Here is a 17,347-nt window from a genome sequence, read left to right as displayed (position 1 = left end):
CGGCCGAGGTATTCGACTCCGTATGGTAGTCGACGGCGCCAACGCGTCTTCTTGTGTGTCTTCCTTTCCATTGGATCATCCTGTAGGAAACGATGCACTTCCCCGTCTCGCGCATTCGCGACTCTTGAATTTTCCTGCACCACCAGAGCTTCTCTTGTGGTCTCGTGAGGGGACGGGATTCAGCCTTCTTCTTTCAGCCCCACCGACGCTGTGATACCCCCCTCCCTAAACGAGCACAGACGTAACGTCTTTCTCGAATGTTCGTGTAGCGTACTTCTTCACTGGTCACTTCATTTTTTTTTTTGGTTTCGTCTCCTGCCCTTTTGCACTGCTTGTCTTTCCGTTGTCTCCACCGTTACACTACCACCTTTTAAGAGACGCTGACGCACACCACCTGGCTGTTGGGGAAGTTACTCCACCTCTAGGCAGTCAGTTTCTCCATGTTGTGCTTCCTCAGCTGGTCATTGATGGCGGCCAAGAGACCAGCGTACGCCGCCTCCAGCTCATCATTCACCAGCAGCACGGAGAAGAAGTCGGGATTCTCCTCGAGAAACTTGTACTCTGACTCGGCTGTCTCAAGACGCCGCTGCAGCATCGCCTCATTATCGGCGCCACGCTTCATGATGCGCTTGCGCAGCTCTTCCTTTGGAGCCGTTATGAAGAAGTACACGGCGTTCAGCGCCTTGTCGGTGCGGTCGAACAGTTTCTGTGCCCCCTTCACATCTATCTCGATGATGCACACCTTCCCCTCCTGCTGTACGGCGTGCACGGCGGCGACGCTCGTGCCGTAGAGGTTACCGTGCACGTCGCACAGTTCGAGGAACTCGTTGTTGTCGCGCATCTTGAGGATGCTCTCACAGTCTATGAAGTGATACTCACGGCCATCTACCTCTCCCTGACGTGGTTTACGAGTTGTGTGCGACACCGAGTAGGCGAAGCGGTTGGGGTACTCACGGATAAGGCGGCCCAGTAGGGTTCCCTTGCCTACACCAGATGGGCCGCACACCACCAACGCGTTCAGAGGCTTGTTCATCGTCTAGAGTCGCCAACGAAAGGCTCTTCTGGGGCAAGCGATTATGCAAAGCAGGAGATGTGCAAGTGAAAAAAAGAGAATGAGAAAAAGGGGCACAACCACAGGGAGGCCAGAGGCGGAGGCCGTAAAAGCTCGCGCGTGCGACAAGCGGCACGTGTTGGGGGCCGAACAACAACAACAAAGGAGAACAAACGGCCCCCCTCACACGAACCTGAAAATGAGAATCAAAAAATGAGAGTGCGCAATAAGGAGACACCAGCCGCAGCAGCGAGGTCGAAGACCCCAGTCCCTTCCCCCCACTACCACCACACGAGGTGAAAGTAAATATTGTATGTTTCCGTCTGCGCCAGTGCGTCTGGCTGTAGCGTGGGAGAAAGGAGGGGAGGGCAGGCGGGACCCGAACGAGACGAAAGTGGGGCAACGACAACCGCAGAAACGGTGGTGGCGCAGCAACGGTAGCGCAATCCGTGGCTTTCGCTTCAGCGCTTCACGTTGTTCTCCTCCTGCCTCGTTTGCCGGTTTTCGTTTTTGCTCGGCTATTCGATAGGCAAACGCCTCCCTCTCTCTCTATCCCCCCAAAAAAGAAACGCAAAATGATAGTTGAGGAGGCGGGTCAACAGGGGAGGGGGGAGGTAGACAGGCGCAGCTTTGCTGAGTAAAACAGAGAGGAGCGGAAGTGTGTGGGGTGAGAGTGAGGAGAAGGGAGAAGAAGAGCAAGCGAAAAGAAACGACTCTCAGACGAAGAAAGGGAAGGAGGGTGAGGAAGCTCAGAAGTAAGCACTAAAATTACACGGCAAAGTTAGAAAGGTGGAGCAGCACCCACTAGAGCAAGAGGGGAGACAACAAGAGACTACAAGACAATCAAGAGAGGACGGATTAAGCGCTCCGGTTCGTTCAAGTGCGTCAGCAACGTAATGAGAAGAAAGGCTGAGAGGAAAAAAAATGACACTGATGAAGTTGTACCAACAACAACAAAAGAAACAGCCACGACAACCGAGACCCAAAGGAGTCTCAAACGACAGGGAGCGAGGAAGCAAACGCGGCCCAAGACGAGGAAAAGAAAGAAAGAAGCGCTAATAATGGAACAATTCTATGAAAGGTGAGCGCGGGGAGAGAGAAATAGGGAGGGCGCAGGCACACCCTGTAGATGACTCCAATGAGATCAATGAAGGATTTCCTTTTTTTTTCCTTTGCTGTTTGACTGTTGCGTTTTCTTTTTTATTTGTTGTTGTTGTTTGCTTCTCATGCCTTTTTGTTTGTGCATGTAAAGTGCAGCTTGCTGAGGTGCTTTTTTATGACTGCCTGTTTTCCTGGAGTGGCTGCGCGTGTTCTCTCTCTCTTGCTGGGTGGGCGTGTGTGTTTGTTTGTCTGTGCTTAAGAAGGGAGTGAAGTGTGCCCTGTTTGCACTTCTTCTCACCGCTGGTGTTGGCGCAGATGACCAAAAAAGCCGGCGGGACACACACACACACACACACACACACACACACACACGGGCACACGATGTTAGGACAGAGGGGAGAGAGGGAGGGAGGGAGGGAGGGAGGGAGGGGGGCTAGCAAGCGAAAAAAATGATGAAATTCGAATGAATGCACACTACGAGAAGAGAGAGAATCACAATAACAGAAAAAAGAGGGGGGGGGTTGGTTGGTGCTGGGCCAAACAAGCACACCACAACAGTACGTGCAGAGGGGGGCGCACACACAAGGGGAAGAGTCACGGCTAGTATATAGAGAGAGAGATACAGATCAATGTGACTATTGGTGATGGAAGGCAGGGGCGAAAGAACAGGCTCGAGAGAGAGAAAGAGGGTAGCGTAACATGCAGCAAACTATTTTGACATCACATATGTGTGAGTATATGTGCATATATGTGTGCGTGGATGAGGGTGATGTGATGCCAGCAGGGGAGAGCAAGGGACAGGTCAGGAATAAGTATGGGAGTGGGTGGGTGGTGGGGGAAGGAAGGGAAGTGGAAGAGGGTGAGTTTACGTGCGTGATGGCAGAGATCGGAGGGTGAGGAGTTGTTTCAAACGACAACAAAAACCAAAACGGGACAACGAGCAGACAACGCCATGAAGGTCTACCCATTTCACAGCGCCATTCCACACAGACAGCTGTTCCCGCTGTTTGTGTCCTGTCTCGTGGCGCTGCTCTCTTTCTATTTCCAACGTACAAGCATATGTTTTCGCTCTCACCTACATCATGCCACACCACTTTTCATGCGCATGACGGCCGACGCACGTGTATCGATAGGAGGCGTAGAGCGCACGCGAGGAAAAATGACCTTGCCCGCTCTGTCTTTGATGATCTGTTTTGCTTAGGATGCGCTCGTAAGCAGGCAGCCGTCCCACGGGACGGAATAACGGGCGAGAAATGAAAAGGAGAGATGGCAAAAAGGGACGACTGGTCGACGTCGCTGTGGTACACACACACACACACACACACACACACACACACACAAGCCTTTAGCCAGGTGAACCCACGCAAAATAGGTCGAGATGCCTAGCCCGCATTGGGTCAGCTGAGGAGTATTTCTAGATTACTCCATCCCATCCAAGCCAGAGAGAGAGGTGAAGGAGAAGCAAAGATGCGCGACCTACAAGGCAGTTAACTTACTCCTTCCTGTAGAGCTTCATACACCGCGTGTGTACCCGCTGCAGTTGGGTAGGGAGTGCGACGGTGGCGAGCTCCACAATCTGCTCCATGGACCCCTCGCAAGACTTCTCCATCTCCTGCCGCTCACGCTTCAGCTTCTCCAATACCGCTTGAAGCACCGCCACCGACGTTGACGCGCGCTGCTCGGCGTACTCGGCAATAGTATCCTCAAACGGGAGCGACCACGAGTGCGCGAACGGCGTTGAAAGCGATGTGTCCACTGCTACCCCCGGCGTCACCTCCACGTCAGTGAGTGTAGAAGACGTCGCGCTGTGACTGCTGCCATTCGCATTCATGGGAGGAGGCGTCGAGTAGGCTGCGTCAAAGGCCTCGCGCAGCGCCTCCAGAACGGGCAGGCGCGACATGGCGAGCACTGCTCGAATGTGCCGAACCACGTCGAGAGAAGGGTGATACAGATGAAGTGTGTCGACCTTCTCAGCAACGACAACCATGCGACTGGCAGCCTTGGTCGTGTCTGGTGCAGTCGCTGTTGCATGATGGGTCGGCACACGCACTGTCACGTTTGTGGCTACCGATAGCAACTTCGGCTTGCCATAGGTGCTCGCCAGCAGCTGTGGTACCCACACCTCACGTACATCTTCTGCCGGCGCAGCAGCAGAGACAGCACCACTCGGCTGAGTCGAGGGCCCAAGCGAAAGACGACGCTCTAGCAGTGCCTGGTGCACGACCGTGGCGGGCGGGATCTTGAGGTGCGGCCAGAAGTGCAGTTGTACCTCCACAAGGTGCTCCGCCCACGTATCGTCCTCGATGATGAAAGGGGGGTGCCGAAGAACACGGCGGGGGTGGGGAAAGCTGTTGGGGAGCACAAACACGACGCACTTCACGGATGCGTAAAAGAGCGAGGGACTTGTTGGCGCATCAGGCAATGCTGAGGAGGTTGCATTCGTGGATGTTATGCCCATCGTAGGAGTCAATGGTCTTCCGGGGTCCTCATTCGGAGGACTGCTCGTGCTACTTGCATGGACGCCTTCCCGGTGCTTCTGCTGCTGCTGCTCCAACCACCGATAGAAGGCGTCCTGCGAGAGATCACCCCCATCGCGGACGTAGCAGTACCGGTGATGCGTACATCGACGCACGGAGCTGATGTTGCCCGAGCTCAAACCGCGACGGCACGAGGAGGATGGGGACGGGCCGGCCTTGTTCACTTCCTGTGGCACTACTCGTGGCGGCGATGATGCCGCAAGAGCGTCGAGTGGAACAGATACACTGCCGATGGCGTATGGGATGTCGAACGTCGCGCCATACACGACACGCTGAGATTCTGCGGACATTGTAGGCGGCTCAGGATACCCGACCCCAACAGCCCCGAAGTGAGCCCAACAGAAACCCAGAGAATGGGCAAGACTGAGGTACGCTGCAGGTGGCGAGGGAAAGGGGGCAAAAAGGCGCGTGAGCGAGAGGAAGGGGAGGAGGAGAGGTAGGTGGAAGCCACTTAGGAAAGTTGAAGGCATTTCAGCGGAAAGGCAACACACACACACACACAGGGGACAACGTTCTCGCTGAGACGTTGCCGCTGTTGTGAGCATTGAGTGGCGGCCGCAAAACCAGTAAGGGAGATGGTAAGAGATGCAGTTCGGAGACATGCGCTCGCTCGTGCCCGTGGAACTGACACCGTCGAACCAGGTCTCGTGTTCAAACTATACAGAACCCCCCAAAACTTCTGTATTGCACTTTGTTTTCAGCTGCCAGTGGCTGAGGTGTGCGTTAAGCGATGCAAAACGGCATTGTCTCGTCGTCTCGTTCCTGTCGACGCACATACTCGGCTGTCCCCCACTCGGTCCAAGCACGCGCTTTCTGGCGAGTTGACTTTTCGTTTTCCCTTTCGACGACATGAGGATATCATAGCAAACAAGGAAAGACAATCGATACGCGTGTAAACGGCCAACGCATATGCTAATCTCCTACCATTACCTACGAAGGAACAGCACTGGCGACGACAAGCGCGCTCCAACCATTTCATGTCACGTAACCACAAACCCCGGTAGCTCCCCCACACCCAATCACAACTTCGCTGACGCACAGTGTAGTGACTCCGCGGAAAAAAAAATTGAACGAAACACATTCTTACAGGACCTGAACGAGGGAAAACTAAGAAGATCTATTGCCAACAGCAGGAGGCCTTCTCTCTTCCAGAGTGCCTACGTTCTGCCATACAACACACGAGTTCAACTTTGGCTCTACTCCTGGCCTGTCACAGGCCCATCGCGTGGCGCGCAGCAACACTAGCCGCGCATCACCGCAATACGCCGCCTCAATTATCGGCGCACGGCCTCTGCCTCACACTCTCGCTACCACCGCTTCGCGTGCCGTTCCCCCCTTTACACGGAAAAACTCTAACGATCACGTCGGTAGAAGGGGGAAAGGCGGCTCGACGGACACACACGTTCGAAAAGGAGGAAAATACGCACAGACGGAAATAGGGAACCACACACACACGCACACACGTATAAAAATGCTAGGAAAGACGCCGAAAAGGCATCGTGGCAAAGAATAAAAAACACAACAGAGGCAACCTTAAACACGAACACACATCCACGTGCAGGCGCTGCTGTGCATAGACTGTTTCCCCTTCCTCCCTCAAATACATACAGGCGTGAGAGCAAATCAGCGAGGGGAAGAGGGAGAAGAGGCAGAGGAGCATTGCTGCAAAGGGTGGAATGCCGTCTTTGGAAAGCAAAGGAAGGAAAGGGCTTCATTTCTGTTAAGAGGAACAGCACAAGACATTCTTCTTTAAGCAGCTCCCCCCCCTTGTGCTCGCCAGCGGAAGCATTGATGCCGCCCAAAGCAGAGAAGTCCAGGCATCGGATAAATGCCTGGACTTCTGTGTGTGTGTGGGGGGGGGGGGGGCAAGCGCCGACGTACCTCTTACTTGTGCCTGCGGTTGCATGTGTGTATGTGCCCTCAACAGCTCTCTTCTTCCTCTTCTCAGGTACTTACTGTGCTGATTTGCTGGAATCCCCAGTGACGGGGAAGAGCAAACAAGAGCACCGCAGAAAGGGGAGGGGAGGCGAAAGACATAGGAAAAGAGATTGATGCGGAGAGAGGCAAATACAACAAGAAAGCCTGACTGCGCGCACCAACGAAACTGGGTACAAAGAGAGAGAAAAACGCGTGCACATCGCTGTCATAGGGTCAAAGAGCGACCAGCCAGTCAAACAACAACAATAACACACAGGAAAACGAAGGAATAACAACAGAGATGAGAAGGGATTTGTCGGGAGAGGTGGGGGCGACCAAGAATGGCAGCTGAGGAGCACAAATCAAAGCCCACTAAGAGCAAACAAATAAACGGAAATGCCGAGAGGGCGCGAGCACACGTGCGCTTGAGAAATCGAGAGGGGAAAAGAAGTATGACGAGTCTGTTGGGCACAAGGCAAGAAAAAGTTGCGAAGTGCGAGGAGAGAGAAAATCAAGGAAGTCACTCGAGTTCGGGCCATGGGAGCACGGGCTGGAGCCCACCGTTCATTTCTTCTCGTTTTCGTTGCTTGCGAAAGGGCGAATGGAAGTGGGGAAAGCAAGATGTGCGACTCGTGGTGACAATCGAAGGAAGGACGCGGTAAAAGCAGCTGAATGCACTGCTACTTGGAGAGTGCTAAGCGTGCTGCTCCCGTTCAGAGTGGAGGAGGGGTAGGGCAAGGGCTTGCCGTTTCTCTCTTCTGCCCTTCTTTTTCTTCCTTTGATACCCAAATATCCTCGTCCCGCCCGTTTCGTACGTGCCGTGTCCATCTTGTACGGTAGCTGCCCCACTCAGATGAAGTTGCTCGTGCGTGCTTCACAGAAGACTGGAGCTTTCGTTTTTTTTTTTTGTTGTTCTCTATCATTCGCCCCTTTCCCTCACGTGCCCCCCCCTCATCTTCTGTACTTACGTTAAGCGTATGTTTAGATGGCCTACACGCCGATCATGGAGTTCATCGCCGAACTCGTTTCTGAGCTGTGGTCAACTTCCTTGCGGGCCTTGGCGATGACGCGGCGAATGTCCGGCGACGTCGACGTGTACTGGTCATGGTCCATGGTCAGCTCGTTTGCCACCCCCTGCTCCTTGGCTATTGCGAGAACCGGATCGTTGGCGGCGATGCCCATCTTGTACATGTCACGGATCGGGTCGTTCATCATGAGCTCCGGAACGCGGTACACCCAGCGGTACACCTCTTGATCGAGCTCTTTCTTCTTGTTGAAGCGCTGCTGCTGCAGCCACGGCTTGGTGGGCCACAGACCCAAATTGTAGAGGGTGATGTCGGGATGCAGAAAGGCGAGGCGGTACAAGTGCCACGCGGTGAAGAGCACGACAAAGATGCTCACGACGGAACACGGAACGGATTCAAACGACAACATCTGCAGGCGCATCTTCTCGATCGTGCTCACCTCCAGCCAGTGCACGTAGCGACCGTAGGGGTTGCGGGTGAAGAAGCCTCCCGACATACCCTGCGGTAACAAGTTGTAGCGGAAGCGATACAGCCAGTGGACATCCTTGGGGGAGAAGCCCTGCTGGTAGGCCGTCGTGACGCCATCGTGTTGGGTGAACAGGTACGGGTTGCCGGTCATGGGCTTCAGGTAGTAGCCGTGGTTGACCACCGTCTGGCAAGCCATACTGCCGCTAATCCTGTTTGCCGCACGAGACATTCTGAATCGTTGGGAGAAGAGAAAAGAACCAAAACACGTATAACGGAGAGAGTCGACAGTGAAAGAGAACCTCACGTGCTGTATACCCTGTGGTGGATGGGGTGGATGGGGGAGGGGAGGGGAGGGGCTGCGGCAGGTGCGGGGATGGGTCCAGTGTCGTGCGAAGCGAGCGAGCGAAGAAAAGAGAGGAAGCCGAGTGTAGTTGGCAAACGAGAAGTAGAGGACAGACGAGCACAAACAAAAAAAGGGCCCAGCACAATGTACAGAGAGGAGGGAGAGGAGCGAAAAGAGAATAATGAATAGTACGTCTGAGATGAGGTGTGCGCGTGTGATGGGGAAGAGAGAGAGAGAGAGAGAGAGAGGGGATGGGTGGGAAAAGGGAAGAGGGTGGTCGAGGTAGGAAGGCAAGGGGGCTCCATACACGCCAACTCAGCCCTTTGGAGGCTACAGAGGAAGCCGTCAATGAGGTGCACGAGAGAGAGAGAGAGAAATCGAGAGAGGGGATCACAGAGATCCTTTTCGCAGATTCCTGGAGGTGGCACAACTTGAAACGCAGCAGTAGACGCGCCGAATAAGTACCAATGCATAAGCACAGACATATAGTCACTGCCGTCCACGAACAACGATGAGCGGAGGCAGTGGTTGGACCACGAAGGCACCTTTTTTCGTTTGCCATCAAAGTGGCTTGCGGGCGGACGGTGGGGGTGCGCTCGGCACTCAAAGAAGTGAGACGCGTCGAATGGAGAGAAGGAGGAGGAGGCTTGACTCGACGGCTCCCCTTCCCAATCCGAGACGTAATGCTACCGGTGATGGGGTGATGGTCCAGCCAGGTTCGACATCGACGACTGCCGCGCCACCTCCGACACCTGGGCGGTGGTCGGATGAAAGGGTTTCCGCAGGCTCGTCAAGGCCGCTGCGAATACCGCTGATGACGGCACGCGGTCGGTGTGTGTCGGCGAGTCTTGCGATTCTAACACGGCTGAAAGATGATCGCCGATGAGATCTTTGCGTGTGATTATGCCAACAGCGTAGTTGCTGCGATCGACCACGACAAGGTGACGCAGCCCTAGCGTCGTGAACATCTCGTAGGTGCGTGGCAGGGAAGTCGTGTCAAGCACCGTGAAGGCGGAAGTGTCCACGTACGGATACAGCGAAACTTGGTCAGTGTGCAGTCGCTCTTGGCGCAGGCGTTGAGTCGGGTCGATACTCTGCCAGCCACTGTGGAATACGTGGTCCTCAACGCGCTGCATCACGTCGTAGGTGCAGTGGCTTGTGCGTCCATCAGTCATGATCAGGTGCCACAGCAGCAGCTCCAGCTGCGCTCGCGTGACAATCCCTTTGAAGGTGCCGTCGTTGAGGGAGACGACGGGAAAACCATGGTGCGTCGTGCTGCGCAGCGTGCGCACCACATCATCGAGGGTGCAGACAACAGGGAGAGAAACGACCGGAGAGTGCATCACGTGTCGTGCGTCCAGCAAGCCGTACCGCCCCAGGTACGACTCCGCGTTGAGCAGGGGGACGGCGCGGGCCTCCAGGTAGACCGTGTGCACGTCCCGGCCCCACTGCAGGAGCACGCGTCGGGCCACGGCAATCGCAAACATGAGTGGCAGGAGATGGCGGAAGTCAGCCGTGCACTCGATGAGGATGGCCCCAATGCCAAAACTAAGACCCGATGTAGCACTCACAAAGCTGCCGGCGCCGAAGAGCGCAAACACGCCAGGGTCCGCCCACGTGGCCGCATTCACGTTCCAAGCAACTGCTGCCGAGTGCACCGCCGCTCCGATGCAGCGGCCGATGGCCGCACCAATCACCAGAGACGACAGCATGGTGTCTCCGTACAGACCGAGGCCGGAGTAGACAGCGGAGGCGAAAAAGTAGATAAGGGAAAATGTAAGGAGGGCAGGCCACGGCAGCAAGTGCTCCGTTCGCTGACTCAGTAGTGTCTGCAGCGTCGAGTCCGCGTACGAGAAGGCCAGGGAGGCGTACGCATCAACTACCCGCACTGTCTGCTGCCGCTGCTGCTGCAGTGTCATCTTGTCACCCAACGCACCTTTTTCCTGCGGTGCAGCGTCATAGACACCGGCAGCGCCAACGTCGGGGTAGCTGCCCGCCGGGCACAAGAAGCCATTCATGCCGTAGAAGCCGATGGTCGTCACGTTGCGTCCGCTACGCACGGTGTACGGCACGGGTCGGCATACCGCCGGCGTGTGCTCGTCGGCAGCTCCACCGTTCGAAGACGACGACGTATTTGAGTCAGCTCTGCCACTTGCCTGCGCGCTGCTGTCCCCACTAAGGGCAGAGGTCGTTGCTTCATCGGTTACAGGCACCGCTGAGAAAGCCACAGCAACCCAGTAGTGCACGCTCACGTACAGAAGTGTAAATAGGATCGGAAGCACGTACCGGATTGCCTTGGTGCGCAGCCACACCTCCAGGCGCCGCCTGCAGTAGAGCGCCGCCCAGCTCAGCCGTACAAATCCCACAGCGCACGCGCCGCTGCAGAGCCCGATAGCGAAGGCAGGGATAAACGCCATCAAATTCATCACTGCGTGCTGGCCAAAGGGGAGGTGAGAGCGAAACAACACCACAACCTCGCGCAGCAGCAGCCCTCCGTGCAGTCGGTAGGGCGCATCGAGGTTCATCGAGTAGGACCAGTACCCTTGCGTGAACAACGTTGACAGCAGACACGCAGCAAAAATATAGAGAGCAAAGCGCACCGGGTAGACGGCTGACAAGAGTTCGAGCACTACGAGAAGGCCACCAACGGACACGCAGAAGGCGGCAGCGATACCGGCGGCGGCCCCAATGACAAGAACGATGCGGCGATCGCGCGGGTTTCGAAAGTGGTCCACAAAGTGCACATGGTAGCACCGAACACCGTGCCGCCGCTGTAGTAGCTGTGCGCCAAGCATCGCCCCCGCGAGCATGAGGTGGCCGTAGTGACCCGTACACACGCCACTGGCGACAGTGAAGACGACGGCGACAAGCTTCGCCACGAGCACGCGGGTGCTGCGCATCATCGGGTACGATACACCGTTGAGATAGGCGAGCACCTCCGGAATCCCCGAACCGACGCTCTGCGGAACAAGGTAGCACACTCCACTAGCGACTGCGGAAGTGCAAACGGCAAAGGCGATCCACAAGGCGTACCCAGACCAGTACCAGCGCGGGGACGCGATCCCGTATAGACCCACGTTGTTTCCCCTCAGCATCGCCCACACATCGAGCGAGGCGCTGTGGGCAGTGTCGCGTCCGCTACTGCCCATCACGTTTACTGGCGGCGCTTCACTAACGTTGGGATACCGCTGCGCATCTACAAAGGTAAAGCCGCGCAGTCCAAAGCCGAGAAGTTCGTAGCGCACTGCATTGAACATGTGCAGACACGTTACCATGCCAACTGACAGCGCGCTTGTCGCGACACCGAGTACTACCACGAAGACCCACATGAACCAGCGCGGCTCGTGGCTGCGAGTCTCCAGGTGGTCCTTGTATAGCATACTCTCGGCCTCGTACGTGTCCACAGACTCGTAGCGAGCCATCTTGAAGCGGTCCTGCGGAGAAAAGCGACGTGGCTCCGCAGCGGGCGGCACTTCACGGGCGCAGCCGATGCGAATGTCGTGGCACAGAGACAGCAGCGCTGCCCAGCAGCGTGGCGCGAACGAAGCGCTGGCGCCTCTATGGGCCCCTTCTTCCTCCGAGGGAGGTGGGTACGGAGAACTTGACGGTATGCGGGACCCTAACAGCGGTGCCTCGGCGCTGGCCTGGTCACTTCTCCTGTGCAATGCGTCGTCACAGAGGCCGGCGTCCGCAGTTGGAGCCGAGTCTTCGATGGGGTTCAGAAGAGAGAAAAGAGGTGCGTATAGGCGTGTCCGTTGGTGCTGTTCCTGCGGCACGCCGCTCCTGCTTTCCGGTGCTGCCGTTTCGTTTGCAGTTCCCTGCTCTGGCAGCAGTGCGGTAGTCACGTTCATGTTTTCACTACTGATACAGCGAGTAATACCTGCCAGCAAGTTGTGAGCCTGCTATCTTCTCCGACGCTGTGCGCACTAGACGGTGCTCGACCGCCTCTTCGGATGGCTCTCTCTCTGCGCACCGTCGAACTACCCCTGGGGTGCAGTGATTATAAAATTTGAGAATACCCCCACCAGGAACGACGGAGGCGAAACAACAAACAAGTCGTGCTCCTTGCGCGCTCTACGCCTGTATGCGGTACAGCGGTGGATGACCGCTTCACGATTTATGCGCCATGGAGGCGTGCAGAGAACAAAGGGAGTTTCCATTGGTGCCCGTTCGTACATGTTGGCGAATGCAAAGACATGGCAGCCCACACCACGCGCCGAAAGGCACGATGAGTGGATGGAATGGAAGTGTAACATCCGCCGAGCCTGTGCCCGTCTGCGATGCCACTTCTGTGTCACTGCAAAGACTATACGCTGGTGCACGCACGCGCACCTGCTGTCCAGTTTCAAGCATCTCTGCGTTGCTTCCTTTCATTTCTCTGTGAATGGGTTTGTCGTGCAACAGACTTTTGATGACAGCACGAGCGAGGTCAGGGATGGGGGGGGGGGGGAACAAAGGAGGGAAGTGGGACCAAGCTGCTCCCTGTGCGTGCTTGTGGGTCTATGCCGTGCGCTCCATTTTTTCCTTTTGTTTGCTCGGTGGCAGCTGGAGTAGGCCATCCCGGTGCTTGGGCACAGAGATGCAGAGAGGGAGCTTTCTCTTCCAGCCTGCTCCTATTCTCTGCCGTACAGCACACGAGTTCCAACGCCACTCGTCCCCCCGGCATGCCACAGGTCCACCGCACGGTGCAAAGCACCTGTAGTCCAAGCGTAACCGCAATGATCCGCCTCAGTGACGTGAGCATGGCCTCGGTCTCGAACTCGACTCACCTGCTCTGCAGGTCGCCGCACAGCCGCTCTCATTATGCCGGCCGCCATGAGGCGCATCTCTCAGGGCGGCTCAGGCTCCTCACACCATTAGGCAGTGAGGGGAGGGGAGATGCGTTCGAGTTACGCTGTCCCTCTGCCCATCCTATGAGTGGTACAAACCATGTTCCGTGTCGCGGGTCGCTCCGACGCAACGCCGTCCGGTGCCTGACCACCGGCATCAGGGGCAAGGTATCGCTCTGACTCCCCTACGCCGTAGGACGCTGACCTTGTCTCTATCAGAAGGGGTTCAGCATTAACAGGGATGGAGGAAGGGGGGCTGCCTTGCTTCCGCACAGAGCGAGGATACTGGTCCCGGAGGCCGCGCGCTGCGGTGTTCCCCCCGCCATCAGGGGAGAGATTAAGGGGGGGGGGCGGAGGGGGCAGAAAGGGCAGGCACAAAGAAAACAACACCTGTCAGTTCTCCCCTCTTTTCCCTGCTCTGTGCTACGAGTCGTCCCGTTTCACCCGGCCTTCCCTTTTTTTTTTTGCAGCAGCTGTACTTTGGGTCAGGGGGAGCAGTACGTGTTGTAGAGGCGCTCCACAAACGCAACGTACGCGTCCTGGTCTTCCTTGCTGCCGACTGCCATCGTGGCGTGTCGACTATTTTTCAGCACCAGCACTTCCACCGCGGGTATTACATGTGGGACGAGCTCTCGTTGCACACGGTCAATCAGCGCCTGTGTGCAGCTGATGGGCACGCGCGTGTCCTTGACAGACATGACGAAGGCGACAGGGCAGCGGAGATGCACTTTCTGTGGATCAAAGTCGTAGGCGAGCCTCTCCTCCTGATTCCCGCGCCAGTCGCTGAACGACCGCACAAACCACCGCATGAGGCACGGAACCCAACACGATGTGTCGATGACGTGGTCCAGCGTGTCGAATGGCGCCTCGACAAGTACGAGAGAGACATGCTTGGCCTCCTCTGGTGCTAGTTTCATGGCCGAGTAGAAGCACGTCGTGGCACCACGGCTGACACCAAAGAGGACCAGGTGCTTCTTGTTGATCGTTGTTGAGGTGCTTTCCCGTGCCTCTACGTCTGTCCTGTTGTTATGCGGTTCCGCTGTCGGCGCGGCCTTTATATGACGCACGGCACGCCGCACTTCACGCGTGAAGGCGGCCTGGTCTCGAATGCCCGCTGTGTTCGTCCTGCCTGGCTCCGAGAAGCACCACTGAAAAGGTCGCACGCTAAACGACCAGCACGTAATGAGCTCTTTCACCGTGAGGACCCAGTGCATTGGATTAATAGTACGATACCACCCACAGTGTCGCACCTCCGCCACCTCGGGCGAGGCAAGAACACCGTGCAGTAGCCGCGGGGCAATGCGGCACGTTGCGCTGTACAGCACTGGGGGGTCGATGAGACCAAGGTCTGCTGCCTGCACTGCGGCGCCAAAGCTCGACGGTGACGTACGACTGGCGACGGAGAGCGAGACGCTGGCGCCGCCGCGCACAACGTCCGGCGATGTCCGTTGCGGCGCGTCTACCACGTCATCGTCTTCGTCACTCTCTGATCGATCACTCTTCCAACCCATGACGACGCTGCGCCACTGCTGTAAAGCGAGCCGAAGCCGCTTAGCAAGAGACATCCCTGTGAACCGATTCCCTCCCGCATCTGCAATGTGCAGCGGGTCTGTGGGGTCCACGTCAGACCAGTTGCACAGAACCTGCAGGGGATCCCCACCAGTGTAGCGGGAAAGCTGGGAGCGGCAGGAAGTGATACCAGGCATGACGACCGTCACGATGTTGTCACGACGCGGCGGGTTGTGCTCATACGGCACATTGCGCGGAATCATGATCGATCAACAATGTGTAGATGTGCTGTTGAATACCACAACGCGAGCAGGCCGTTGGGGAGGGTGAGAAGGTGGCGTGTCGAAGCCAGCAAGGGGCGCGGAAAAGATCGAAAAATGGAGGGGGCGGTGTCGCCGCGTAGACGCTTGCCTGCCTGTGCCCTTTGCCATTCACGCAAAGTGTCAGGTACCGAGGCACAGTGGTGGCAAAGGGAGGATGCGTAGTGGTGCAAAGGCCGAACAAACGCAAGCCATCGCATGCAGACGAGATAACCGAGGGCCAGAGGGGGTAGGGGTAGGCGAGGCAGAAGCGATCAGTCATAGCTTGATGATCAAATGACCACGTACGCAAAGAAGGCGCAATGCGCTGGTGCGTCTTCAACATGCGTACGCACGTCGGTTTTTTAAACGATGATAGGAGCAAACTCGAAGGCCATAGTCGTAGATCTCCGTGGCACCGTGATTCTCTGCATGAACCGCTCCCCCGCCCCCCTGCCCACCCCATGCAAGAGCGGCGTCTATCCGCTTTGCGGTCTCTGTGAGACCGTATCGACTTTGCCTTTATTTTTTTTTCATTCATGTTGCTCTGCCACGTACTCACATACGCGCACGCAAAACGGCGATCCATCTTTACGTGTCCTCGAAGTCATCGAGCGCCGTAAGCGCCGTCTGGATCTGCTCTCTGTCGTGGCGGTCCGCGTCTGCCGCGCCGCCGCCGATCGTTACGCCTGTGTGGGCCTGATCGTCATCCTCGTCGTCGGACGAGATGTCCATCATGTGCTGCGGTGTCTTGACCAACACACCACCGCGCTCATCGTGCAGCACTGCGGCCGCGCTACCCATAGGTAGCACCTCGATGCCAGACTCCGTACCAGCAATGCCGATGGCGTCCATGAGCTGATCCACCTTCTTCGCCTTGGCCAGCTGCTGCGACTGCTCTAGCTGGTAAAGCACCGGGTCCATACGGGTGCGGTAGGCTAGATACTCGTCGATCACCACCTCTACCTGGGCACGCACGAGGTCCTCGATGTCGGGGGTGTACTGGGCAGGGGTAAAGGGCACCAAAAATGATACGGCAGCCGCTGAGCGTGCTGCCGTGCGACCGGCGTCGTCGTCTGGGTCGACTAACACCTCCTCTTCTGCTCTGTTGCCTTCCCCTTCGTGTGTGCCGTCTCCTAGGAGTAGCTGTAGCGTGCCTCTGGCAACCATGGAGAAGCGAGAGGGGTACAGTGCCTCGAGCCGCCACATGTCCTCCAGCAGCGTCAACAGGGGTGTCACTTCCTCTGCAGCGGCTGCGCCCAGCGCAACGGCGCGTGCGTACTTGCGCTGCAGCGGCTCCAGCAGGGCTTCCTGTGACACCAGGTCCTGGCTGACGAGGTGGAGACGGGACTCGCGAGCGATCCTCTCACGCTGCCTCGCCAGCTGTTCCGCTTTCTCATCAAGCTGCTCCGTCTGGGCCGCCTGGAGCACCCGCTGAAGGCTGCTGAAGACGGAGGAGCGGAGTAGCAACCCGACTGAGCGGCGCTTCGCGGCAGTGGTTCCCTCCTTCGTAGCGGAGACGGCCGAGGTTGCAGCCGTGGGGGCTGCGGGCGATATTGAGACGGACGCAGCAGCTGTGGGGGTCGAGGCATCCGATGTGTTTACGCCCTCAGTGAGGCTCGCTGTAAGCTCAGCCACTTCCCGCCGCAGTCGCTTCACGAGGCGCAGCAAGGCCAGGTACCCCTTCTCTACAACTGCCACTTGGTACCGCACCACCTCATACTCGCGGACTTTCTGCGAGACGTAGCGTTGGACGGCGCGTCGTTGAGGCTCGGTAAGGGGCTCGGGAAAGTCAGCGAGCAGCTTTAGGGTAGCCTGCGGTGTGTCATCCTTCACTTCTTCCTCATCCGAACAGAGCACTGCGTCCTCATAGAAGACCGAGTCACCACCGTCCATGGTGGGCTGTGCTTCTTTTTGCCCCTTTGGTTCACCGCGTCGTGTCTGCGCGCGTACGTACATATATATATATATATATATATATATATATATATATATATATATATATATATGTGTGTGTGCGCGCGCACACGCGGCGGGGAGCACAAGGGGGAAAAAGAGGCACAGCGCACCATAGGGGGGGGGGGCTCGGGGTTCTGTGAGGGCGCGGTGCTCTGTGTGGGTGGGGGAGAGGAGGGGGGTGACACACCGCGGGCGACACAAAAGCCGCGCGCGCACTCTCGCGCGCGCGCGAGAGAGCGCCAGAGACGCGCGGTGTCACGCTCTGTCTCTCAGAGAGTGTGTGAGTGTGAGAGGGGGGGAGAGAGCGCG

At 57.1% G+C, this 17,347-nt stretch overlaps 6 protein-coding genes across 6 annotated transcripts; all 6 read right to left on the bottom strand.

Annotated features, from left to right (window-relative positions):
* Positions 1–421: 421 nt before the first annotated feature.
* Positions 422–1,033, bottom strand: LBRM_33_1290 (putative guanylate kinase; the record flags this gene model as incomplete). Its single annotated transcript, XM_001567847.1, has 1 exon — positions 422–1,033. One exon carries the CDS (start codon positions 1,031–1,033, stop codon positions 422–424), a length of 612 nt encoding a protein of 203 aa, XP_001567897.1.
* A 2,611-nt stretch (positions 1,034–3,644) lies between these two features.
* Positions 3,645–5,291, bottom strand: LBRM_33_1280 (conserved hypothetical protein; the record flags this gene model as incomplete). The annotated part of the gene is made up of 1 exon (XM_001567846.1): positions 3,645–5,291. The coding sequence occupies one exon, from the start codon at positions 5,289–5,291 to the stop codon at positions 3,645–3,647; it is 1,647 nt and encodes a 548-aa protein (XP_001567896.1).
* A 2,305-nt stretch (positions 5,292–7,596) lies between these two features.
* LBRM_33_1270 (hypothetical protein, unknown function) lies at positions 7,597–8,328 on the bottom strand (the record flags this gene model as incomplete). Its single annotated transcript, XM_001567845.2, has 1 exon — positions 7,597–8,328. The coding sequence occupies one exon, from the start codon at positions 8,326–8,328 to the stop codon at positions 7,597–7,599; it is 732 nt and encodes a 243-aa protein (XP_001567895.2).
* An 800-nt stretch (positions 8,329–9,128) lies between these two features.
* Positions 9,129–11,864, bottom strand: LBRM_33_1260 (putative chloride channel protein; the record flags this gene model as incomplete). The annotated part of the gene is made up of 1 exon (XM_001567844.1): positions 9,129–11,864. The coding sequence occupies one exon, from the start codon at positions 11,862–11,864 to the stop codon at positions 9,129–9,131; it is 2,736 nt and encodes a 911-aa protein (XP_001567894.1).
* Positions 11,865–13,756: 1,892 nt separating this feature from the next.
* LBRM_33_1250 (conserved hypothetical protein) lies at positions 13,757–15,043 on the bottom strand (the record flags this gene model as incomplete). The annotated part of the gene is made up of 1 exon (XM_001567843.2): positions 13,757–15,043. One exon carries the CDS (start codon positions 15,041–15,043, stop codon positions 13,757–13,759), a length of 1,287 nt encoding a protein of 428 aa, XP_001567893.1.
* Positions 15,044–15,670: 627 nt separating this feature from the next.
* On the bottom strand, positions 15,671–17,038 carry LBRM_33_1240 (conserved hypothetical protein; the record flags this gene model as incomplete). The annotated part of the gene is made up of 1 exon (XM_001567842.1): positions 15,671–17,038. The coding sequence occupies one exon, from the start codon at positions 17,036–17,038 to the stop codon at positions 15,671–15,673; it is 1,368 nt and encodes a 455-aa protein (XP_001567892.1).
* Between the last annotated feature and the right edge of the window lie 309 nt (positions 17,039–17,347).

The sequence above is a fragment of the Leishmania braziliensis genome, chromosome 33, assembly GCF_000002845.2.
Source record: "Leishmania braziliensis MHOM/BR/75/M2904 complete genome, chromosome 33".
In the NCBI taxonomy this organism is placed as follows: domain Eukaryota; phylum Euglenozoa; class Kinetoplastea; order Trypanosomatida; family Trypanosomatidae; genus Leishmania; species Leishmania braziliensis.
This window is presented reverse-complemented; position numbering and strand designations above follow the sequence as displayed.